The sequence below is a fragment of the Equus przewalskii genome, chromosome X (assembly GCF_037783145.1).
Source record: "Equus przewalskii isolate Varuska chromosome X, EquPr2, whole genome shotgun sequence".
NCBI classification, from domain to species: domain Eukaryota; kingdom Metazoa; phylum Chordata; class Mammalia; order Perissodactyla; family Equidae; genus Equus; species Equus przewalskii.
This window is the reverse complement of record NC_091863.1, coordinates 124,763,540-124,789,385: the sequence shown is the minus strand read 5'-3', so window position 1 is coordinate 124,789,385 and position 25,846 is coordinate 124,763,540. Positions and strand designations below refer to the sequence as shown.

General features: G+C 39.0%; 1 protein-coding gene across 2 annotated transcripts in view; it reads right to left on the bottom strand.

The window, feature by feature from the left end:
* VAMP7 (vesicle associated membrane protein 7) overlaps window positions 1-11,018 on the bottom strand; it is a 43,777-nt gene extending 32,759 nt beyond the window's left edge. Inside the window, exons 1-2 of one of the 2 annotated variants that reach the window (XM_008537851.2) lie at window positions 10,813-11,018; window positions 3,641-3,795 (exon numbers count right to left, since the gene is read on the bottom strand). In XM_008537851.2, the coding sequence (XP_008536073.1) occupies window positions 3,641-3,786 (146 nt within the window). In that variant the 5' untranslated portion in view covers window positions 3,787-3,795; window positions 10,813-11,018. The remainder of the gene's footprint in view (window positions 1-3,640; window positions 3,796-10,812) is intronic. The other variant, XM_070606230.1, reaches the window with a different exon arrangement.
* Window positions 11,019-25,846: the final 14,828 nt, after the last annotated feature.

Here is a 25,846-nt window from a genome sequence, read left to right as displayed (position 1 = left end):
TTCAGCTACTGCAATTACAATAATGATTTCCAAATCTAGATCTGACCTATCTCCTGAGCTCCAGGGATGCATACACTACTGACTACTAGACATATCCAACTGGACGTACCATAGCAACTTAAACAAAACATGTCCAAAATGGAAGTCATCATTTTTCCCAGAAAATCTGTTTCTCCTAAACCACACTTGGAAGTAACTTGGTGCAAAGACCACAAAATGTAACAAGGTAGGGTCCTTGTCATCAGGGAGCCTAAAGTCAGCGAACAGAGACAAAAACTAAAGATTGCAATTATAATACAGTGTGATAAGTGCTACAATATGAATAAACACAGGATGCTATGGCGACACACAAAAAGGGGGGCACCTGGCCCAGTCTTGGAGCTCAGGGGTTTCTAAAGAGGACACATCTAAGCTCAGGGAGACAAAGTCAGATTTTTAAAAAGTAAGTAAGATAAACATATTCCAGTAAAAGGTAATAGCTATTGCAAATGTTAGGAAGAGAGAAAGAACCCAGCATTGAAATGCAAATAGCTAAGTATGGCTGGAGAACAAAACTGAGGGCTAAAGTAGTGAGATGAGGCCAGAGAAAGGAGCAGGGGCAGATCTTGAAGAATCTTCCAAGTCATGTTAAGGAAATTTACCCCGAGGGCAAGGAGTACCTTCCTAAGGAAGGGACATGATCAGAATTGCCCTTTTAGAAGGACTGAAGTAGTGATTAAGAAAGTATTTCATTTGGGACCTGTAAAAAGAGCAAAAGTTTACCAGGGGGCCTACGAGGGGAAGGACATTACAAGATGCAAGCAAAAGCATGAAAAAAATATGCCAAAGCTTGAAATAACACAGCTAAGTCAGGAAATGGCAAGGAGTCCTACAGAGATAAGGATAGAAAGGTCAGAAAAGAACAAAATTGTGAAGGCAGAGTTTGGGCTTTATTCTAAAAGCAATGGGTTTTAAGAAAGAAAGTACAAGCACAGGAATGTGAAATGCAGATTTAAGGAGGGAGTAACTAGAAAGAGAATAACCAGTTAAAAGGAGGCTATTAGAAATGAGAAATAATGAAGGGCTGAACTAACACTATGACAAGTGGCAATAGAGGAGAAGGACTGGATTGAAAAACCTCTTGTAGGAGAGTGGCAAGGATTTGTTGAGGAAGTCAAATATGATTCTGAAGTTTTAGTTTTAGCCAACCAGATGGTTGGTGATATTGTTAAAGAGGAAAGGAACAGCAAGAGGAAGATCAGATTTTAGGGGGGAAATAACTGTGATACAGTAAAACGGACTTTTTTCTTTTGGTATACAGTAGTGAAAGATATTTTTGACTGGGATGATGGAACATGATTATAGGAAAGTAACCAAGGCAGCAAGTTAAAAGAACAAAACAACTCAGTGATGGAGCCTCACTCCAGAGGATACAGGGCAGGACTGGATCAGGATGCAGGTGGAGGAACAGCAGATGGATAATATCGCCTTGTTGTACTGTAACAACATTTTTATTGGATTCCATAGTCTAGCTTCCCTTGTAGTTAGATATGGCTATGTGACTTAGTTCTGGCTGATAAAATGGGAGTGGAAGGTATATATCCTACTTCCTGGTCTTGCCTCTAAAAGGACTGCGGGTGCTTTCTCCGGGCATTTTCCTGGGAACTGACTAGAAACACACAGATTGTAAGCCTAATAAACTTTTGAAGAAACTATAAAGCCATACTCACAAGAAGCTGGGATTATTTAACCCCTAAGTCAACTTCTAGGCCCCTAAACTACACTGGTAAGCAGCAGAACAACAACTGTACAGTTCCCTAAGATGACACACACTCTCTAACACCCATTTTGGATGTGGCCAGAGAGGATAATCCACCAGAAAAAGACTCCCAGAGAACAAAGCCAGGAGTCAGAGAGAAAAGATAAGGGAGTTCCTCTAATAAAGCAGAACCACTAACCACTCCCAGCTCAGAACAGGGAGTCTTTGAAAGTGCTGTGAAGTAGTTATTTGAGCATTGCTAGGAAGCAGTGACTTCTATGTGTTTCTCGTGCTTCCCTTTTCTAAATGGGAGTTTGTAACTTCCACTGTGGTGATGTTGTTCTTATTCCACCATTGTCTATTGGGCTGGGCTGGGGGATCAGGAGGAACATACGACTTTCTTTTAGTTTACAGTCAATGGGCCACAGGAGCCACCACTGGGCCTGATGGAGAGGACAGTATATCAACCAGATTCTCCAGATTTGGAGCTGGAAACAGTGACCAGATAAGTCTTTGGGGCCACCTCCTGCAGACAGGAGGCATGTTCTATGGGAAGAAGAGTACACCCAGATATTTGGGTGACCCAGAAGAGTAGATTGAAGATTGAAAGTTGTCTCCTGATATCCTGTAACTTCTTCCAGAGTAACAGAGTTTTACATCAGCACAGGGCTGCACAGCTAGAAATGACAAATCCTGGCCTCCCTTCCAGCTAGGTTACCTACATAACTACACAGTGAACAGTAAAATGTAAGCAGAAGCCTCTGAACAATAAATGCCTGGCCACATCTGGGCTTTGCCTTTAAAAATACTGGGCAAGCACAGGGAGATAACAAGAACTGAAGGAGCTGACTTGGCCAGAGTTGGAAGGCACTACCTGAAAATGGCAGAGCCATCCCACCAGTTCGGAAGTACTCATCTCTAGGCTGGCTCATTTAAGTTTAACACTGTGTTTTGGGGTCTCTCTTAGAGTAGCTACGACTAGATCCTAAATTATACAAGGAGTTAGCCCTGGAAGGCAATAAGGACCTCCTTCTGAGCTAAGAACTAAGGAAATTAGGATGGGCTAAGCAACAAAAGTTTTTCTAAGTATTGATGAGAAAGGTTGACGCACTTTTTATCTGATTACTAAGATTTCCCATCTATGCCCTCTCCAATCCATTCTCCAACCAGCCACCAGAGTGATCTTTCTAAAGCAAAACCTGATCATGTCACATCCCGGCTGAAAACCTTCAATGCTTTCCCAGTGCCCACAGGGTAAAGTCCAATCTCTTAACACGGCCTATGAGGCTCTCCATGACTTCTCTTCTACCCATCTCTTTAGCTTTATTTTCACCATGCTGGGCACCAGTCAGAGAACCATCTGCAGTTCCCTAAACATGTCCTATGATTCCATGCCTTCATACTTATCTTCCAGCTGTTCCTTCTACCTGGAATGCCATCCCCTTATCCACCACCTCCCACCCTCTACCATAATTATCTATGGATTTGACCGTCTCCTTCATTAAACTACCACCTCTATGAGGGCAAACACTGTATAATTTCTTGTTCTATCTCCAGCACCAAGCAATAGTCCAAGTGCTCAGTAAATATTTACTGAAAGAATGAACAAAGTAATATCATTTATCATATTTGTATCATTTCACATATCCTGGAGCTCTATAGCAGTCATTTTTACATCTAACACTTCCATATCTTTCTTTAAAATATTATTATCACTTTAATGACAGAATAAACTAATTTCAAGTTAAATTTGTAATGAATAGAACCAGACATCTCTAAGCTAGTAAAGGTTACTGTTCTGTCAGCTTATTCAAATTATCTACCAAGAAGCTAGTTTTCTACTATTCTCACTATAATAACAATTAACTTTTTCCCCCTCTACCCATGCAGAGCAGAACTCACTTGCCGTGTGAGTACGTTAGTTTGTTATTTTCAGAAGGTATCTTAGCCAGAATCTGCTCTGTCACCTCCAGGAAGTTTCCTCCACACCAAGCATGTTTGGCAAGGATAGTGGTTCCCCTGGCAACAACAGCAAAAAGAATGGCCATGGCTTCAATCTATCAAAAGGAAAAAAGACATACAAGACTTAGAATGTTTCTTTGACATGATCCTTCAAAAGTAACTTACTATCACTTATCAACATCTATGTGGAGACATTATTAACCAAGGTGCTATAACAAACATAACAGATTTAAGAAGAAGGGCACAGTCTTGTACAAGCTTACAACCTAAACACTGATATGCATACATATATGCAATGTAATGTATATGTGATACACACACAGATATACATTACATTGATAGATAGGTTGCATTTACAAATTATACAGCACAAACTGATATCACTCCTTGAAAAGCAATGACCCTAGATAGATGCAAATGGACACAAAAATGTCTTCATTCTTTAAAGCAGAAATCCCACCCTGAAAATTTATCCTAGGGAAATAGTTCAACAGAAGTTAGAGTCTAGATTCACAAAGATACCTATTAAGAATAACAACAGTCCATACTTATTAAGTGCTCACTATGTGCCAGGAACCATTTTAAGCACTTTACAATTATTAACTCATTTAATCCTTATTACATCAATGGAAATACACACTATTATGACACTTATATTGAAATGAGGAAACTACAGATGACGTAAATAATTTGCGCAAAATTACAGAGCTGGTAAGTGATGCGTTGGGATTTAAACCCAGGCAGCATGGTTCTAGAACCCACAATCTTATCCCTATACTATATACTACCTCTACTACAAAGGTATTCTCCATAATAGAAACAAAGTGAAAATAACAAAAACCTTCCACAAGAGAGGAATGGTTCTATAAATTATGGTGAGATCCTTCATACAAAACATTTCAACAATACAGCATGGCTTTAAGATTATTTTTCTCATGTTTATGAATTTGCACTATTTTTTACCACAGAACAGCCCAGTTTCTCTTATCTAATGTCATAAACTTATAAAAAGAGATGAACAAATGCCTTCCTATTCTTCAACTAACTCTTCGACCTAATGTTATTTGTCAACATGTTCAGTTTCATCCAGTAGGCCAGTGGTTCTCAAACTGCAGTGTGAATGAGTCATCTTAGGTGGCAGAGTTAGAGTCACTTGTTAAAAATTCAAATTTTTGGTATCATCCCTTGAAATTCTGATTCAGTAGGCCCGAGGTGGGGCTCTGGAATATGTATTTAAGACAAGCCTGTCTGGATGCAGGTGATTACCGCAACCATATTTTGTGAAACATAGTAACAGACTATCAAGTGCTTGAGGTCAGGGAATTGCCTGATTCCTTCTTGGAATTGCAGCACTAAAGGACAGCACACAGAGCAGAAGCAGCGCTCATCTGTCTCTTAGGCTGAACTCTCAGGGTCTCTTCTTCATTCCATTCTCTAAATGAGGGTATTCCCCAAGATTGTGTCCTCAGTCATCTTCTTTCTGGATTTCTCCCTACACACATTTAGCAAGTTAAATTTCCAAATCACTTTCTCATACATTATATCCCTTGATCCTAAAAGCCTCAACTGACTGACTGACTCTGTAACACGCTCTGAGTACTGCTCCATTTCTTAAAATCATCATCTACACACTATCTCTGCTTATCTACCTCCTTTTAACTCTTCAACTTACTATAATGTAGCTTTTGCCCTCAACACTCCACAAAACCATGCTTACCAACAGCCTCTATTGCAAAATTCAGTGGTCACTTCTCTATTCTCACCTTACTTGACATCTCAAGAACAGTCAAAACTGGTGACTAACCCTCCTTCTTGAAACACTCCTACATGTCTGGCTCCTCTGTCTTCTTGCGGAGTCCTCCTCTAGCTGACCTCTAAATGTTGACTTTCCATGGAAATTGGTTCTGCGCTCTTATCCCTACATGAGCTCATGTAGGCCTGCCATTTTAAACATGATTTATTTGCTGAAGACATACTGCATACAGAAAAAAAAGAAAGGCACAACCACAGTTGAGAGAAAAACAAAGACAAAACTCAAGGCAAAACAAACAGTCAAAGGAAAGGCAGATGAATAGGGACCTACAAAGAAGACTGAGGAGGACCAATTAGGAAAGTGAGAGGAAAGCCAGAAGAGTGTGGTGGCCTGGAAGCCAAAAGGAAAGAAAGCCTCAAGAAGGAACAAGTGTCAGCTCCTAGCTGTGTTTACTGATGCATAGTATGAAGACTGTAAAACAGTCACTGAAATTTTATAATGAAGTAGGTCATTGTTAGGGTCAAAGAGACATGCAGTAGAGTGGAACAAAAACACAAAGAAACAGAGAAGAGAAATCATATGGTCCCTGAGACAGAGAGATGAAAAAGCAGCAGCCTCAGTCCCTTAGCAGCTTCAAGAAGAAAACTGAGTTTGGCAACAATACGAAAAGATCTAGTGTCTTATTGGACCATAAGTTCATCATGAACTGACATAAAGTAATTGCTTAAAATGCTTACATAATCTTAAATTACATAAAGAAACAGGGTACCTTGATCTCTTTAAGTACTATCGCCATTATACTCTGTGCTGATTAGAACATATGTGGAATACTGAGTTCAATTCTCAGTAGAGTATTTCAAGACTGGACAGAAGGGCAATAGTATGGGTAGAGATCTGGAGATTGTATCATTTGAAGAATAGCTAGAGGAATTAGAAATATTTAATATGAAAAAGAGAAGACTTAGAAGGATCATGACAGAAGTCTTCAAGTTTATATAAAGTATAGTCACCTGGAAAAGGGAGTACATTATTCGCAATATAACTAGGAACAATGGATATAAGTTATAGGGAAGCAGGGTTTTGTTCAATGAAAGCAGTCCCCTATTTAAAAATTTCTGACTGTTAAATATCAGGTACATAGCAACAGAAACTTTGCATTCCTCTCAGATGTCACTAACAGGAATTTCTTATTCTCTCCTATACTGCTAAAAATCCCACTTATAATCAAGTCTCACCTGCCCCCACCATAACTCTCTTGCAATAGAATCTGTAATGTATTAATGAGTATTAGGATAATAAAAACAACTGTGGCAGAAAGAACACTACATTAGAAGTCAGAAAACCTGACTCTGCTAATTATTAACAGTATGTGAATGTCTAATAAACCATAAAGTGCTATATAAATATAATATTCAAGAAGAAAAAGAATGAAAAGATAAGCCAGAGAGAAGAGAAGAAAAAAAAAAGATAACTGATGTAAAGGAAAGCCCTGTCTCAACACTGCTCCTCCCTGTTCTCTTATTCACTCCTTGCTTGGTCCCAGAGCCAACATCCCAGTTCTACTTCATACCTGCTAAGAATCCTATATGAGTTTTATGTGACAAAGTACCAAAAGCTGCAAGGCTTAAAACAACAGAAATTTATTGTCTCATAGTACTGGAGGCCAGAAGCCTGAAATCAAGATGTTGGCAGAGCCATGCTCCCTCTGAAATCTGCAGGGGAGAATGCTTCCTTGTCTCTTCCTACTTCTGGGGGTTTGCTAGCAACCCTTGGCATTCCTTGGCTTGCAGCTACAGCACTTCAATCTCTGCCTCCATGTCACATAGTATTCTCCATTTGTGTCCATATCTTCATTCGGCATTCTCTGTGTCTCTTCTCTTCTTATAAGGACACCTACTCCAGCATGACTTCATTTTAACTTACATCTTAATTACATCTGCAAAGACCCTATTTCTAAATAGCATCACACTTATAGGTACCAGGGGTCAGGATTCAACATATCTTTCTTGAGGACATAACAAACCCTCATCTTAGAAACACTGTTCCTCCCAAATCACTCCTACCCTCCCCTCTCCACATATTCACATCACCCCAACCTGCCTCCCCCTCCTATCCAAAACCTCTATCCTTTCTCTTTCCTTACTCATATTAGAGGCATGTCCTTCAAGTGATGGGCCAAAAGGGCAACCTCCAACAGCTTGGAGTTAGAAAGGCCTGTTTCTACTCCCTAGAAAGGTTTTAAGGAAAGGACATTTTTGTTCCAGTTGTTGTGATTCAAAAAAAAGATATGCTATGAGGGAATCCAAGTGAGAATTCTGGATGTAGTTTTTATAGAGGAATTATTATAAATTGTAGTAAAGGTCTTTTTAGGTCCATTAAATTAAAGGTTAAGTAAGATGCTACTGGTTGGCCTAACAACCAAAATGTCATGAATAGCATTATTTATAGAGGAAAATGTATCCAGTTTCAAACAATAATCTTACAAAGGAACTTTTGGAATATATCCATTTGTAAGTAAGGGATTCCCTGTATTAAAAGAAACTGCTAACAAAATAGCACAGCAACGATGCAAACGCTCCTCCTCAGTGGAGGCATCATCAAGTGGAGGTTGAAGACAGTTTCAGGGAATGAAGTAGGGAAAATGGTCAAGTCAGTGTTCTCACACTCAAGCCCCTGTGTTTTAAGAAATTTTTAATTCTGTATTTTAATTTTGATAACATTAAAAAATGTATATGAATATTCTGGAATATCATGTATAACTTATAAATGAGCAATGATACACAATTCAGTGCTGTATTTGCATTATGAAGGCATAGGTGCCAAGAAATTCCCTAAAATGACAGTGCTAATTTTTAATGTCTTGGAAGCATGTCTGGATGCTCTTAGATTGACACATCCTAAAATCATAATAACAATCATGACTCAAGCACTCTTGTATTCCTATTGTGATTTTTAAATCAGTTATAAAGACAAAATTTATCTTTGCAGTAACGATTTACAATTGAAAGAAATCTACACGGAAAAAAACTTTTAAGAATTGAGACTTTTATCTGACATTCTGAAAATGACAGTGTGGCAGAATAACGAACACATAAATTATCTCAGGCTAAGGAGAAAATAATACTCAAAGATGTGTTTGTATCAAGTGGAAACCAAATAAAATCATAATGTGTTGTATGAATAAAGGTTGTACAACTGTTCAAATAGAAAAAAGAAGTGGAAGAATTAACTCGTCACATATCACATAGTAATAGTCAATGCAAAATTAAAAAGAAAGCATTTTGTATCATTATTTATATTACTGAAAGGGGATGTATTATGTAAATCCTTGCAACAGTTCATTAGCAGAATGTTTAATAGGAAATACACAAGGGAAATTAAACTTTTTCCACCTTTGTATCATGGGGCATACTATTAAATTGGGCCATTAAATTAAATGGGGGGGTGGCATGGAAGGTGCTCAGAAAAGAGAGAAGAATTCATTTTAAGAAGGTGCTATAGAATATGAGACGGCATAGAAGTAAGAACAAGCTAGGGAAGGTAAATAAACTAGCTTGACGACATGAAATGATTCACATTTAGAGAATGAGAAGGTTTAGGGATAAGTCTAATGGCTTTATATAAAGAAGCCCTTCTATAAATTAAGTAATTTGGATTGGATCAAATAGTTTTCCTATTTCAGTTCAACACATATGTTCTGAGGGTTTACTATTGGCAGCCAATGTAGTAGACACTGGAGGTATAAAGACCACTAAGAAAGGACCTCTATACTCAAGGGAGCCATAGCACAATGGGGAGGACAGACATAAACAAATAAATTCAATAAGTGTAATGAGTGAATAACCTAAGAATGTACACAATTATTGAGGAGATTTCTTAAAGTTTTGTGATTATCTCACTTTGGATGAAGAAAAAAGAATGCAGGTGTCAGCCTCTGTATTAGGAATTTCCTCAGCATGCTGTTACAATTATTTCTCCTTGGAAAAGGTGTCAAAGTGTCCATTTTATCCTCACTAGGTTTCCAATGCCCAGTACAGTGCCTATCATATAATAGTCCCTCAAATATGTGTTGAATAAAGGAACGAACACTGAGCATGTTTTGGTTTCAAATACACTATAAATGACAGATAACTTTACATTTAGTAGGGCCTGGTAAGAAGAATATTTTGATTACCAAACTATCTCCCTAAGTAAGATAAAGCGGTTGGGCTGAAAGAAATCCAGTCCCTAACTCTTCTGTCTGGGTCTTAGGAGGAAATAAGCCAAGGACTGATAACTCACCAATTCTGATGTAATAACCTTGAAGAAGACAGAACTAACGTTGATATAACCCTCTGAGACCCAACCCAATCCCTCTGACTTTCTCAGGATAGGAGCCTACCCTGTCAAGTCAATCACCTGTTCTGTTTTGCAGTAACCACCACCACGATACACTATCATCTTGATTATTCCTGTTTGCCCACACACACATACAACCATGTAAGCTACTGAGAGTAGTGATCTCCTATGTCTTGTTTCCAGCTATATCCCTTGCACTTAGAAGAGTGTCTAGCATAAATTAACTGTTCAGTAAATATCTGTTAAACATATGAGTGAGTCTGCTTTCAGCCACAACTATTCAAAGGGAAAGAATGTCCCAAACATGACAGTATCCTCTGGGATCAAGCGTGGGACAATGGAGGTACAGGTAGTTGACAGCAATTAATAAGACAGTAATTAAAGGACTTGATAACTGATTGATTGTGGGGGTTATAAGAGAGGGAGGTATAAAGTATTTACCAAAGAGTCTAGTACACAGTCAGTTTGTTAAATACTGGCTAATAATAACAACAACAACAACATACATGTCTGACGCTGAGGAAATAGGACTGGGCAGAGATATAGAGCTCCTATCCGAAGTGAGGAAGAAGACGAATGTTAACACTGGCTGGTAGAAGAAGGGCACACAGAGGGTTAGAAACCCACCAAGGAGCTCAAAAGTAGGAGGTGAAGAAGAAAGTGACGTCATCGAAACCAGGGCATAAGGAGGAGTTTTCAGAAGACTCAGAAAATCTCAAGAGATTCAAATGCTACAGAAAGGTCCTGCAGAATACGAACAGACGGAAAGTTAATATTTTTCCCCTCACGCAACAACTTAAGTGACGCATTCTGACACTCTAACTCGAGGCCCTCTCAGGGGCATAAAATGCACTTCGCCAAAACTAGACCTGCCCGACAATTCCAACTGTCGACACCAGAGAAGCCCAAATCACCCTTGTACTGCCTCCTCGCTCCACCCCAGCACCTTCCCGTCGACACCTCCGCCCTCCCCCCAGCGTCGCCTCCCCGCCTTCCGCCAAGTTCGCCCCGCTCTATTTACCTGTCTAGATACCCTCTGAGAGTGCGCGGGCTCGGGATGGAGCGGCGCGGGTCAAGACTGGTTCGCCTACTGCCTGCTCCCAGAGGAGGATGGAACCGGACGCCGCTGGCTTCCGTGTAAAGCGCCCCGCCCACGCGCGGCCTCCTGGGAATGGGAGCGCTCCTCCAATAGGAGCGTGTGGCGGGGCGGGGACTGCTGCGTTCCCAGCCCCCGCACTTCCCAGGAGCCGCACTGCATTCCGGGAGTGGTAGTTCCGACTGGCGTATTGCCGAATCTGTCACACGTTGGGTCAACAACTTTTGTCGTAAGCAAAGTCAAGCGCTGTTCCTCCGGGAAAACGAGAGGATGCAGAGCCACAAAGAGTCCACCAGCACTGAGTCAGCGGGATAAATGAAAAGCCGAGCTTGCCTCGTCATATCACCCCTTAGCCTCAGCCGGTAACGTCGTCTGCTACTTCACAGACAAAATAGAATTCATCTGACAGGAACTCCCTCTACTTTCACCGCGAAATTTTCTAACCTCCTTGGACCCCTCAGCAATCCTTTCTCCCATTCTTTTGCAATAATAATAATAATAAACAACTACTTTCTTTTGATCTAAGTTCCCCTGGCCGCTTTACCTCTCTGTTCCTTCTTGCCAACTCAGAGGCTAGCTCCACTGGTATATCCTTCTGTCTCCTCACTCGTCAACGGCTCCCTGCTTACTAGCTCTTTATCAGCATTTAAAGATTGTCAAAGTTTCTCTCATCTAAAACATTCCAAAGTCACCTTTATCAACCTCACACCCCCCAAAATCCTCCCATTGCTTTGGTTGTCATCTGTATGCTGATGATTCCCACATGTAGTAAACCCAGACAAGACTCCTGTAAGCCAGACTGAAATATCTAATGACAGCTGGGCATCTCTTTCAGGCACCTAAAACTTAACAGTAGTCCTCAGTTGATTTAAGACATTTCTACTCTTCCCTCTCCCATAACATTCTCCTCCTCCTCTTCTAATCCTATCTCAGTGAATGGAACAACCTTGCAATCAGTTGGCCACACCAGAATGCTGGGTATCATTTTGAATGTTTTCACTCCCTCAAAACTCACTTCCAAACAATCAGCAAGCCATATTAATTCTATGTCTTAAATGTCTCACTTGTCAAGCTTCAGTTTTCTCATCTTTAAAATGAGGATAATAATAGTACCCATCTTCAAGGGTTGTTGCAATGATTAACGAACAGTAGTGCCAGGCAGAGAGTAAGCATTCAAGGACAATAAGTGTTCATTGAACAAGCATTGTGTTTGTCATTATTCTTCATTAGATCTTACATAATGATAGCTAGCATTTACTTTTTTTAGTGTATATTTGGAAAGAGACAAGGAAAAATAAGAAATGGTGAGATATTTTGTGCACATTACCCCCACTCCATTCCTCAGTATTTTTACAAGCATTACAAAAATACAGTACTGGTCATGAGGCACTAGACACATGGTTCTACTCTAATATGTGCAGGATATACCATACTTTAGTTATTGTTAGCAGTTCTGGGTGGGCTATAGGCAAACTGAAGTGTATTTAGAGAATCCTGACTAAAATGATCTGGGCACTAGAAATCAGAAGTAATGTCTTTGTACCTATAGTATCTTCTTTACTACCCCCCCAACACTCCTCATCACTTCAGATTGCTCTATCTAAAACAAAATCTGATCACTTCAAAATCCTACTTAAAACCCTCATTGGGTTCCCATTATATAGAGGATAAAGGCCTAAGATTCTCAACGGAGAATTCAAGGCCCTCCATGATCTGACCTCTCCCTACTTCTTCTGCTTCTCTCACCAACACATCCTATGTTCAAGCCTGCTCTTGTACGGTGGAATTCACTCATTTATCCATCCATCCATTCTTTCAACAAATATGTAGTAAGTGTCTACTATGAGCCATTCCTGTTCTGGATGCTGGAGATATAGCAGTGAAGAAGACAGACAATGGCCTTGCCTATATGGAGTTAACACTTCAATACCATGCTCTTTCATGCCTCAGTGCCTCTGCACATGCTGCACCCCCTGTCTAAATCTTGTTTATTCTTCAGGACCAATCTCAAATATCACCACTTCATTTTCCGGCAAAGTATATGCTTTTTTTTTTTTTTTTTTGAGGAAGATTAGCCCTGAGCTAACTACTGCCAATCCTCCTCCTTTTGCTGAGGAAGACTGGCCCTGAGCTAACAGCCGTGCCCATCTTCCTCTGCTTTATACGTGGGACGCCTACCACAGCATGGCTTTTGCCAAGCGGTGCCATGTCTGCCCCCGGGATCCGAACTGGTGAACCCCGAGCCGCGGAGAAGCGGAACGTGGGCACTTAACCACTGAGCTGCCGGGCCGGCCCCATATATTCTTCTTTTTTCAGCTTTATCCACCATCTGCAAAGGTTTACTTTTCATATTAATATTAATTTCATTTTATTCAACCTATTCTTTGAAAGATCATAGTAGCTTACAAAGTGAATGAGTTTTGGAGCCAGACAGTTTTGAGTTAATTAATAGCTCTGTGAGCCCTAAATGTTGCCTCAACTTAGAGATTTTAAGGCTCTATCAAAGCTCCTCTTCTCACTCCATATTCTCTCCTAAAGTAATCTCATCTGTGCTCCAAAATTTGTATCTCCAGCACAAGCCTTTATATTGGGAAATCAGGGAAGGTCTCTCTGAGGAGATAATATTTGAGCTGAAATCAGAATGTCAAGAAGGAAGCAGCCACAAGAAGATAAGAGAACAGAAAGAAAGCCAGAGTGACTGGATGTAGTGGAAGTGAGGGCAGAGTGGTAGGAGATGAGATCACATCAACCTTCTTTCTACTCCTCAAATATGCCAAGCTCCTTCCTACTTTATGATCTTTGCACCACCTCTCTCTGCTTGGAGTTCTGTTCCCTCTTATATTCTTGTGGCCAGAGGTTCTTGCAAGGCTGTGTAAGCCAAGAGAAAGAGTTTGGATTTTATTTTAAGTATAATGGGACATCATTAGAGAGGTTCAAGAAGAGGAGTGATGTGATCTGATATATGGATTTTTAAAAAATTACCTGGCTTTATTTAGCATGCCAGTACACTATCCTGATAGTAAATTAATATGTACAGTTTTCAAAATATGTTGGTTAGTTTCTAAGAAAAATGCTTCTGGGTGTGTACACTAAAGTGCATGCAGAACCATTTAAATAGGTGGCTTTATAATTTTATAATTTTCAAATTCAGAAGTTCTGTTGCCATTATATGAAGTTACTGAAGAATGGAATCTCTTTCTTTATAATCCATGATTTTAGATAGTTTGAGTTTATAGAGTAAAGGTTTCAATTTACATTTCAGTTCCTGCAGCTACCAAGCCTGGAACTATAGAACTAATGGTTTAGATAACCTAATCCAGTCTCCTAATTGTACACATGAGAAATCTTCTGGTCTTGACAAAGATTACAAAGCTAAGAAGAGATGGAGCCTGGATTACAAACCAGCTCTCATGTACCAGATGCTCCAGAAATGTCTATTGGGCTAAAATAAGATACATATACAGATAAGATATACAGATACATATACAAATAAGATACAGAGCTCTAGTCATGTCTGGGAGACCCTGGTTTTACATTCTGCATAACATAATTCAATCCTGATGTGTTATTTTGTGGTTCACAAACAAATCTAGTGACTGTTGCTTTGGCATCAGAATCATTTATATTGTTGCAATTTATCACTGCTCACCAGTGCTGTTTATGCTTCTTTTCTCCTGGATATTTGGACTTGGGCAACTTTTCTTCCTGTTCTTCTATGCTCAAAACAGACCTACCTCAAGAACACCTGTTCTCCTTTGAAATTCACAATCAGCAGAGGGAGCTACCATGTTATCAATATCTACAAAATCACTGACGTTTGAGTATGGCACAGCTTGTTTTTCTTTGTGGCTCATTCTAGTCAGAGTCATCACGTATCTTGCTCTGTGCATCTGAGCCATCAGTAGTTCCAACACCAGCTTTGGCGAAGCAATTGTGGATTACTTCTGTGGTGTCTATCCCACATAGCAATGAAATTTATCATCATATCAAGAACATGCCATTTCTTTACATCTGCAATAGAACAATGCTTCTCATAATGTACCAAGCGTCTCCAGCATCCAACTTTTGATAGTTTACTATTTCTCAGTCTAATGGCTACACATGGCCATGGTGCTGGTGGGCAAAAAAAGACTATAAACCTGTTTTAATTTAAACCTCAAGTATCTGTGTGAAGCTATCAGTAATAGAATGTTCACATTCTGGTAAGCCATTTTTCTCTCTAATTGCAGGAGCCATTCCCAAACAACTTGTTAGATGTCAGTGCATTTTTGTTAACTTTATACACACACAGGAAAGTTGTATATACAAAGGAAGTTCTCAAATTTCCATATAAGCGATTCTAATTTCTTGCTCCTCTCAGCACTGTAACAAAGGAAAACTGATGACCCATCTCTCTTTATAAACTCATTTTTTTCGAAGACAACATTCTTCTGTCAGAATGTTTGGTTTGGTTGCGGATTATAGAGGTGCATTAGATGGGCACATCTATTCAGATTTGGCCTCCCATTTTCAAGATGATCTTCAGCAAACAGAGCTATTATAGATGCTCCACTTTTTAGGTGAAGTGACATGATATTGTGATAATGCTGAAAGCATTGTTGCCAGTCATAAAGACTTGACGTCACCTCCCATCTGCTCCCATCACCTCCCAATTGCTCCCAAGGCAATTTCATTAGCCTTTTCTAAAAACCAATGAGCATCTACATATAGAAATATCTGCCCTGGTCTTGCAAAATTATTCAAGCGTTTTATTTACTAAGTTGGCATATTTTTCTCCTCATTCTGTTATCAATCTTACCTCCCTTAGCTTCTTGATTTTTACCTTTTCCTAGTTTTCAAGAAACATACAGAATATTCAAAAGGAAATTCTAAGTTTTGTGATCATTTCACTTTTGGACTTTTCTTTCTCATCCACTAACTTCTAGTTCTGGAGCAATTGGGAGCTCACTATATTTTCTCTTTGACAGCACGACTAACAGTGTATGGAGAAGAACAGAAAGGGCCTGCTTCACAGAATGTGAACATTCTGAAAAGAACAAGACCAACGGCAAGCCTGAGGCTTGGTGCAGGAGATGGAAGGGCAGCACTGACAAGGCAACTCATTTCTTAAGTTTCAGAATTTCTAAAGTAAAGATAATGTCACATTACAAGAAGGACTAATTGAAATTATCTTGATAATCAAGACAAAAGTAATGGATACTAATGACTTTGAGGTAGGTACAGCTGCTATCAGATAGCAAGTGATTAGGTTTAAGACATTAAAATGATGAAACGGAGGGAAAGAAAGCACTGATTTGAAATTATCCTCCTTTAAAAGTTTGATAGAAAATTAAGAACACTTCCAGTTCAAAGTTCTAAGCATAAAATCCAGGTGTTTCCCATCTGTTGGCTCGCTTCTAATTTGATGTAAAGAATCCACATTTTAACAGAAAAGCAAACCACAAAACTGGTATCCCTGCAGAAGAGGCCTGTAACTTGGCATTTGGTTTTCTCCACCTTGGCTCATTCCCAATTGTTTAGGATTTTGACTCCTCAAGCCTTCATCATTCAACCAATTATTTGCTGGTGGAAGGAGCTGGGATAGTTTCTCTGCACATAAACTGACCTTTGTCATCAATCACTTTTATAATGAGAGAACATCCAGGACACGTAGCCACATTTTCCCCATTCTCCAACTCTTCCTTGGTGAGGATGAGATGCCCAAAGAAGTTATCCCTACATGTGCAGGGGTAGAAATACATCTCCAAGGAATGATTATATTGCAAGTCCATGATTCCCACCTTGGAACAGACCAAGTATGTTCTCACCCTTGAGTTTTTGCATCAGCTGTGTACTCAGCACTGAATGCTGAACCTCCAGATCTGTGCACATGTCTTTCTTGTCATTTAGGTCCCAGCTTATATGGCCCCTCCTCAGATGGACTCTTCCTGACCGCTGATCACTATAAATTTTCCTCTTTTATTTTCTTTACAAAATTTGTGATAATCAAAATCATTTTTCATTTTTCACTTGTTTGTTGACTGTGCCATTAAATTTTATTCAATAATAGAAAAAATAGAAAATAGAAATATAAATGGGCAGGAACTTTATTGTTCTTGTTCATCCTTCTTTCTCCTCAAGGTGGCACAGAGTGGGTGCTCAATTACAGTTTGTTGAAAGAATGCATATCAATGAGAATGGCTAACACTCCTCTGGTATCAAATAGTATTCTAAGATAAATATGTATTACTGCATTTAATCCTCCTAGTAATGGTGTGAAATAATTATTATTATCATCAACCTTGTTTTCAGGATAAGGAAACTGAGGCTCCAATCAGCACAGAAACTAAGAAGGGGCCAAGGTTTGCCTCCTGCCATCTTGGCTTCTTGACCTGGCCCCTCCTGCATAAATTTCAGAAGCTGCTTAGGAGGGAACACAAGGAGGCGTGGGCAACCAGTGTTGGTTGACTAAATCGAACAGTCCCAGATCCATACACAATCTGTTTTCTTCCCTATGCCTCCTCCATTTACATTCCTGCCTCCTGGATCAGGTCACCTTGGAAAACACCAGATTGGAGGAGGGAATGGGAAGTGCACATTTCACAGCAACATGGTTGGAAGACAGTAAATGCTAGCGAGGGGTGAAGTATTTGGAGTACACAAACCAGGGACATCGGCAGAATGTCCCAAGGGCTGGGGAGCTTGAAGAAGGGTCCGGGACAGTGTCAAGGGACAGGAACCAGGTAGGCCCAGCACGGCGTCATGCTGGCAGCAGCTGCTCTGCGAAGGAGGGATGAGGCAGGGCGCCTTCCCTGTAGTTCTCTTCCTTCCAGCGGGGAGTGGACTAGAAGATGAGCCTCCTTGGATACTGAAGTGGTCCCTGAATGTGAGCTCATGATCCGAGTTTAGGAAAGTGTGAGAAAAGGACTGAACCTGCGACCTTCTTCCAGCGGCAAGGGGAGTAACAGTCATGGAGACCAGGTTAGCTTTGGTTTTCTTTTGTCTCTTTTATTGCTTCTCAAAAGACAGACTGGACAGGGTTTCATCTCCTTCCCCACCAGGCTCAAGGTTCACATGGAGCACTTCTCTGAAAGAAAGGAGACCGGGGTTAAAATAGGGTGGAAAACCACCGATGAAGTCTACCCTCATAGTATAATACAGTGAGGCTCAAAGGGGTTGCTCTAAATCACCCCAGAGTTAGAGGCTGTGGAGCTAGGACTAGAACCCCAGGCGGCTGCTTCCAAGACCCTTGCTCTCCCTGGCACATCTCAAGGTTTTTGTTTCTTCCCACTTCAGCCTTCAATTTTATTTCACATCTGTGGCAGTGGTGGTTTCCTGTAAGGAAAAGAACAAAAGCTTCAGATAGCTCACATGTGAAGGTAATGATTTTCAGGTTATGTTCTAGAGTATTTGAAAGCTGTGAGTCCTTATGTAACACAAAGGAAATCAAGGGATATTTATTTTTAATATGTCCATCTTACTCCCTTCTGGAAAGTAATTGCAGAGTGTGTTGGAAACTCTAAAGAAGTGGCTGGAATTCATTCACACGTCCTGTGGCTCACAGGATCACTAGGATATACTCTTGCTCAACTCTACATTGAAGATTACTACATCTTCACGCAGCTGTGCAGACCATTAACCTTGTTGAGAGATGGAAATATTTTTTGTAAGAAGACAGTAAGTTTCTCAGTATAATGGGGAGTCATATAGAAATTTAAGAGGATTGAAGCAACGTATGAACTAATGGCTTCTATTTAGCAAGTGCTTATTGAAGCGTGCTGAAGACCAGGAACTGGGAGACTACAAACAAGGATAAAACCATATGTTCACAATCTGAGTGGAGGTGTAAAATAGACAAATACATATGCATGGTAAAAGAATAATTGATATGAGAGATACTTTGTGAAATAAAATAGGCACAGGAAAGAAAGGAAACATGTTAACATTTTATTTATTGAATATATATTTATTGAGTTCCTGCTGTGTCCAAGATAAATACAACAGTACACAAAACACAATTCCTGCCCACTTGGAGATTGCATTTGTTGAGTACCTACTAAGTGTCAGGCAAGCTTTCTTACATTTTTTTTTAAATATACGTGGTCTCAGTTAACATTCCAACAACCCTGGGTAGTATCGTCTTGTGGTCTATCTCTTGAAATTAAGGCAATAGCTAGAATTTTAAAAACAATTCATAGACATCTCCTTATGTATATATATAAAAGGACATGGTGAGAAATAGTGAGACAACTTAGGTTTAAAGAAGTTAAGTACCTTGTTAAAGGTAAATAGCAAAGCTGAAATTCAAATTCAATATCTATTTTGACACCAAAGCCCCCTATATAACTTTATACAATGCAGCTTCCTGTGGGGCCAAGCCCAAGCTAGCTTCACAGTCAAATTGTATCTTAAAGGATGAGTGGGACAGGAGCATAATAGAGAAAAAGGTTACTGCTCATGTAATAAATCCCACAGAAGGAACCTCTTTTTTTCAGTCATTAAGGTAACATGATTCAGTTGTCCAGACTTATTGAGAGAGTTATTTGTACAATTTTACTCTGCCAAATTAGAAAGGCCAACATTCTAGGAATTTTTTTGGAAGTTATCACCATGACTTTAATTTTGACTACCTGCGATTAAATAGGGCAGTTCAGTTCAACAAACTTTTACTGAGGCATCGTGTGCCAAGAAGTGTGCTAAGTACTAGAGCTAAATGTTCTCTAGGAACTCAAATAATATACATAACTGATTTGTTAAAAAACATGCAAATGTAAATTTGCATGTAAATTGTGTTCTGCATTTTGTTACAACTCTGGTTTCAATACAATTCATATGACTTCACCTTTCTGACTCTCAACTGTAAAATTATGAGGTTGTATTAGCTGATTGTTAAGAAAAATTTTTGTGATCTAGCTGTATTGGGATCTGGCAAAAAGTTTGCTTTCAGTGATTGCTTTTCTCTTTCAAATTTTGCTCCATTCTATTGTTTGGTACTTGATAGTGAGGAATAACGCTGTTATCTTTTGCTTTTGCTTGGTTGGCAGGTGCCGGCAGTTGATAACTGATAGTAATTGCATCACATTTGTAATTGCTCAAGGAGGACCATACCCTAAGAAACTGTCTTCATTATATGATCATGAAGAAGTGAGTGTAAATGTCCATTCACCAGGAGTCTGGTCGTTTCCTCCCAGAACCGTTGGACTAAAACATTGATTCCTTAACATGAGTGTATGGATGGGCTACATCAGAGTCACCTGGGTTGTTAGCTGTTAACATAGATTCCTGGCCTACAAAGTCACATTTTTGAAAATAGAAGATGGTGATCTGTATTTGTAGCAAGGGACCTAGGTGATTCTGATAAGCTTAGAAAATACTGGAAAAGCAGAGACAATGAAAAACTACTTATTTAATCCCCCGATCTCAAAATAGGATCATATTTAATCCTAAACTGGGATCAGATTTTTCAATTTGCAGTAGTGCCTACCAGAGTTAACAACACAAACTATTAGAACATTTTTTAGTCTATACAATCTAAATCTCTCATTCTGTGGTTTAAGGTACCCATTTACTGTCCCTAGCAACTGGTTTGTGTTGTTGCACAAGTAATGCATGATCAGAAATGGAAAATTCAAAACGTGTGAGTACATAACAAGGACAATGTAAAACTTAACCTTAATCCTACCATTTAGGACATATATCTCACAAGACTTTATATATACATGTGTAAACATGTGTATGTGTGTGTATAGAATTACTTTAAACTTTTTTCTAAGTGCTTATAATTGATGAGGTTGTAAAATTCATCATACCATGGAAAAGGTCACCAATAAATTGATCACTTATAAAATTAGTCCTCCTCAAAAATCCCTCCCTGCTAAGCCATAGCATCTGTACCCTCCATACCATCACTGGTCCTTTGTTGAATATTGAACGCTAACAATGCAAAACTTACCAATTAATTACAAGGTAAATATTGCAAAAGATACAGGATTTCATAAGGTTGAAGGTGGTGTTGGGTAACAGCTTCAACATACCAAAGCGGCTGACACATGAATTAGGTCAGGTAGCAATTGAAGTGAAGAAAATCTACATGGATGATGAGTGATGGGTATGTTGATATCAAATTAAAGAAGAGTCTTTAAAAGAAATGATGAATTGTTCAAATGTTTTGGCAAAAATGACCCTATGCTAGAGGATGAAGGATACTGTATCATACAATACTTTCATTGGAGAAATGCCCCAAATCCCCCAAACAATTCTTATTTCATTCTTTGTCCATTCTAATAGTTAATGCATAGCTGCAATTGAAGCCTAACATCTTTTAAATATGAGATTAAACAAGTTTATTTTCATACTTTTTGGCTTTATTTTTCTAGTCAAGTCCCAAACAAACCTTTTTTTCCATCACAAATATGGATGTTCCGCTTTTAAGGTTGATTCCCTTCAGGTAGTATTTTAAATACCAGTTGTCCTTGGATGGTGAGGACTTTCTGTGTGTGTGCATGGTATTTTTTATTGAAATATAATTGACATATAGTATTTGTTTCAAGTGTACAACATAATGATTCAATATTTGTATATATTGTGGAATGAGCACCACAATAAGTCTAGTTAACATCCATCATCACACATAGTTACAACTTTTTTCTTGTGATGAGAACTTTCGAGATCTACTCTCTTAGCAGCTTTCAAATATACAATACAGTATTATCAACTATAGTCACCATGCTGTACATTACATCCCCAGGACTTATTTGTTTTATCACTGAAAGTTTTTACCTTTTCACCACCTCCAACTATTTTACCCACCCCTGCCTCTGGCAACCACCAAACTGCTCTCAGTATCTATGAGTTTGATGGGGCTTTTTTCAGATTTTACATATAAGTGAGATCATACAGGATTTGTCTTTCTCTGTCTGACTTATTTCACTTAGCATAATGCCCTCATGGTCCATACACGTTCTTGCAAATGACAAGATTTCTTTCTTTTTTATGGCTGAAGAATTTTCCATTTTATATATATATATATACCACATTTCCTTTTCCATTCATCTATTGATGGAAACTTAGGTTGCTTCCATGTCTTAGCTTTTGTAAATAATGCTGCAATGAACATAGAGGTGCATATATCTTTTTGAGTTAGTAATTTCATTTCCTTTGGATAAACACCCAGAAGTGGAATTGCTGGATTCTATTTTTAATTTTTTGAGAAACCTCCATACTGTTTTCCATAATGACTGCACCAATTTACATTCCCACCAAGAGTGCACAAGGGTTCCCTTTTCTCCACGTCCTTTCCAACACTTGTTATTTCTTGTCTAATAGGCATGAGGTGAAATCTTACAGTGGTTTCGATTTGCATTTCCCTCTTGATTAGTGATGTGGAACACCTTTTCATGTACTTGTTGCCCATTTGAATATCTTCTTTGGAAAAATGTCTATTCAAGTCATTTGCCTGTTTTTTAATTGGATTATTTGGTTTTCGGCCATTGAGTTGTGTGAGTTCCTCATATATTTTGGATATTAACCTCTTATCGGATGTGTGGCTTGTGAATATTTTCTCCCATTCTGTAGGTTGCTTTTTCATTTTGTTCATCGTTGCTTTTGATGTGCAGAAGCTTTGTAGTTTGATGCAGTGACAGTTGTTTATTTTTTATTTTGTTGCTTGTGCTTTAGGTATCATATCTAAAAACTCATTGACAAGACTAATGTCAACGAGCTTTTTCTCTTTGTTTTCTTCTAGGAGTTTTCTGGTTTCAGGTCTTACATTTAAGTCTTTCATCCATTTCGAGTTGCTTTTTGTGAGTGGTGTAAGATAGGAGCCTAGTTTCACTCCTTTGCGTGTGAATATCCAATTTTCCCAGCACCATTTATTGACGAGACTGTCTTTTCTCCATTGAGTATTCTTGGTTCCCATGTCAAATATAAGTTGACTGTATATGCATGGTTTTATTTCTGGGCTCTTGATTCTGTTCCATTGGTCTATGTGTCTGTTTTTATGCCAGTACCATACTGTTTTGATTTGATAGCTTTGTAATACTGTTTGAAATCAGGAAGTGCAATGCCTCCAGCTTTCTTCTTCTTCCTCAGGATTTCTTTGGCTATTCGAGATCTTTTGTGGTTCCAAATGGATTTTGGAATTGTTTTTTCTATTTCTGTAAAAAATACCATTGAAATCTTGATACGGATTCCATTGAATCTGTAGATGGCTTTGGACAGTATGGACATTTTAACAATACTAACTCTTCCAATTCATGAACACGGGATCTATTTCCATTTATTTATATCTTCTTCAATTTCTTTCATCAATGTCTTATAGTTTTCAGTGCAAGGATCTTTCACCTCCTTGGTTAAGTTTATTCCCAAGTATTTTATTGTTTTTGATGCTATGGTAAGTGTGATTAATTTCTTTATTTCTTTTGCAAATAATTCGTTGTTATTGTATACAAATGCTGCTCATTTTTGTATGTAGATTTTGTATCCTGAAACTTTACTGAATTCATTGGTTAGATCTAATAGTTTTTGGTGGAGTCTTTAGGATTTTTTATATATAAAATCATGTCATCTGCAGATATAGATGTTTTTGCTTCTTTCTTTCCAATTCTGATGCCTTTTATTTCTTTTTCTTGCCTGATTGCTCTGGCTAGGACTTCCAGTACAACAGTGCCATATATATATAAATAATCTCACATTCTGCTTCCCCATTTATCTGTCAGTTGAAACTTGGTTTGCTTCCACATTTTAGCTATTGTGAATAACACTGCTATGAACATTGGTGTACAACTATCTCTTCAACACTATGCTTTCAGTTCTTTTGGGTATAGACCCAGAGTGGAATTGCTGGATCGTATGTTAGTTCTATTTTTAATTTTTTGAGGAGCCACCATACTATTTTCCACAGTGGTAGTACCATTTTACGTTTCCACCAACAGCACACAAAGATTCCAATTTCTGCACATCCTCACCAACGTTTGTTATTTTCTGTTCTTTTCATATTAGCCTTCCTAGTGGGGGTGAGTTTTGATTTGCATTTCTCTAATGATTCTTGATGTTGAGCATCTCTTCAAGTACTTATTGGCCATTTGTATATCTTCTTTGGAGAAATGTCTGCTCAAGGACTTGCCCATTTTTTTTCCTGAGGAAGATTCACCTGAGTTAACATCCATTGCCAATCTTCCTCTTTTTGTATGTGAGCCACTGCCACAGCATGGCCACTGACAGACAAGTGATGTAGGTCTGCACCTGGGAACTGAACCCAGTCTGCCAAAGTGGAGTGTGCTGAACTTGACCACTAGGCCACCGGGGCTGACCCTGCCCTTTTTGAATAGGGTTGTTTGTTGTTGTTGATTTTTAGGAGTTCTCTATATATTCTGGATAATGATCCATTATCAGATATATGATTTGCAACTATTTTCTCCCATTCTGTGGGTTGCCTTTTTACTCTGTTGGTATTATCTTTTGATGCACAAAATTTTTAAATTTTCATGAAAGTACAATTTGTCTATTTTTTCTTTTGTTTCTTGTGCCTTTGCTGTCATATCCAAGAAATCATTGCCAAATTCAATGTCATGAAGCTTTTCCCCTATCTTTTTTTCTGAGTTTTATAGTCTTGTCTCTTACATTTAGGCATTTAATCTATTTTGAGTTAATTTTTGTAGGTGGTATTAAGTTAGGGTCCAACTTTCTTCTTTTCTTTTTTTTTTTTGAGGAAGATTAGCTCTGAGCTAACTACTGTAAATCCTCCTCTTTTTGCTGAGTAAGACTGGCCCTGAGCTAACATCCATGCCCATCTTCCTCTACTTTATACATGGGATGCCTACCACAGCATGACTTTTGCCAAAGCGGTGCCATGTCCACACCCGGGATCCGAACTGGCGAACCCTGGGCCACCGAGAAGCGGAACGTGTGCACTTAACCACTGCACCACCGGGTCGGCCCCCAACTTTATTCTTTGGCATGTGGACATCCAGTTTTCCCAGTACCATCCCAGTACTATTCGTTTAAAAGACTGTCCTTTCTCCCATTGAATGGTCTTGGTACCCTTATCAAAAATCATTTGACCATATACAGGAGAGTTTATTTCTTGGCTCTCTATCCTATTCCATTGGTTTACATGTCTGTCTTTATGCCAGTACCACACTGGTTTTGATTTGCATTTTCTCCATGGTTAGTGATTATAAGTACCTTTTCATATACTTGTTGGCCATTTGTATATCTTTTTGGGGAAGTGTATATTCAGTTCCTTAGCCAATTTTTAATCTGGTTATTATTTTTTTATTGAGTTATGTTTCTTATATATTTTGGATGTTAACCCCTTATTAGATGCATGGTTTGCAAATATTTTCTCCTGTTCCATGGGTTGTTTCCTCACTCTGTTGATTGTTTCCTTCCCTATGCAGAAGCTTTTGAGTTTGATGCAATTCCACTTGTCTATTTTGCTTTTGTTGCCTTTGTTTTTGAGGTTTGTGATGGTTAATTTTATGTGTTAACTTGGCTGGCCTAAGGAATGCCCAGATAGCTGGTAAATCATTATTTCTGGGTTTGTCTGTGAGGGTGTTTTTAGAAGAGATTAGCATTTGATTCAATAGACTAAGTAAAGAGATCTGCCTTCAACAAGGTGGGGGGGGAACATCCAATATGTTGGGGGCCTGAGTGGAACAAAAAGGTGAGAGAAAGGCAAGTTCTCCCTTTCTTCTTGAGCTGGGATGCCCATCCTTTCCTGCCCTTGGAGATTGGAGCTCCTGAGTCTTGTGCCTTTGGACTATTGGACTTACACCAGTGGCCCCTTAGTTTTCAGGCATCTGGCTTTGGACTGGGAGTTACACCATTGGCTCCCCTGGTTCTCAGGCGTTCAGACACAGACTGAGTTATATCACTGACATTCCTGCTCCCCAGCTTTCAGATGGCAGATTGTAGGACTTCTTGGCCTCCATAACCACATGAGCCAATTCCTATTATAAATCTTTTCATCTCTATCTCC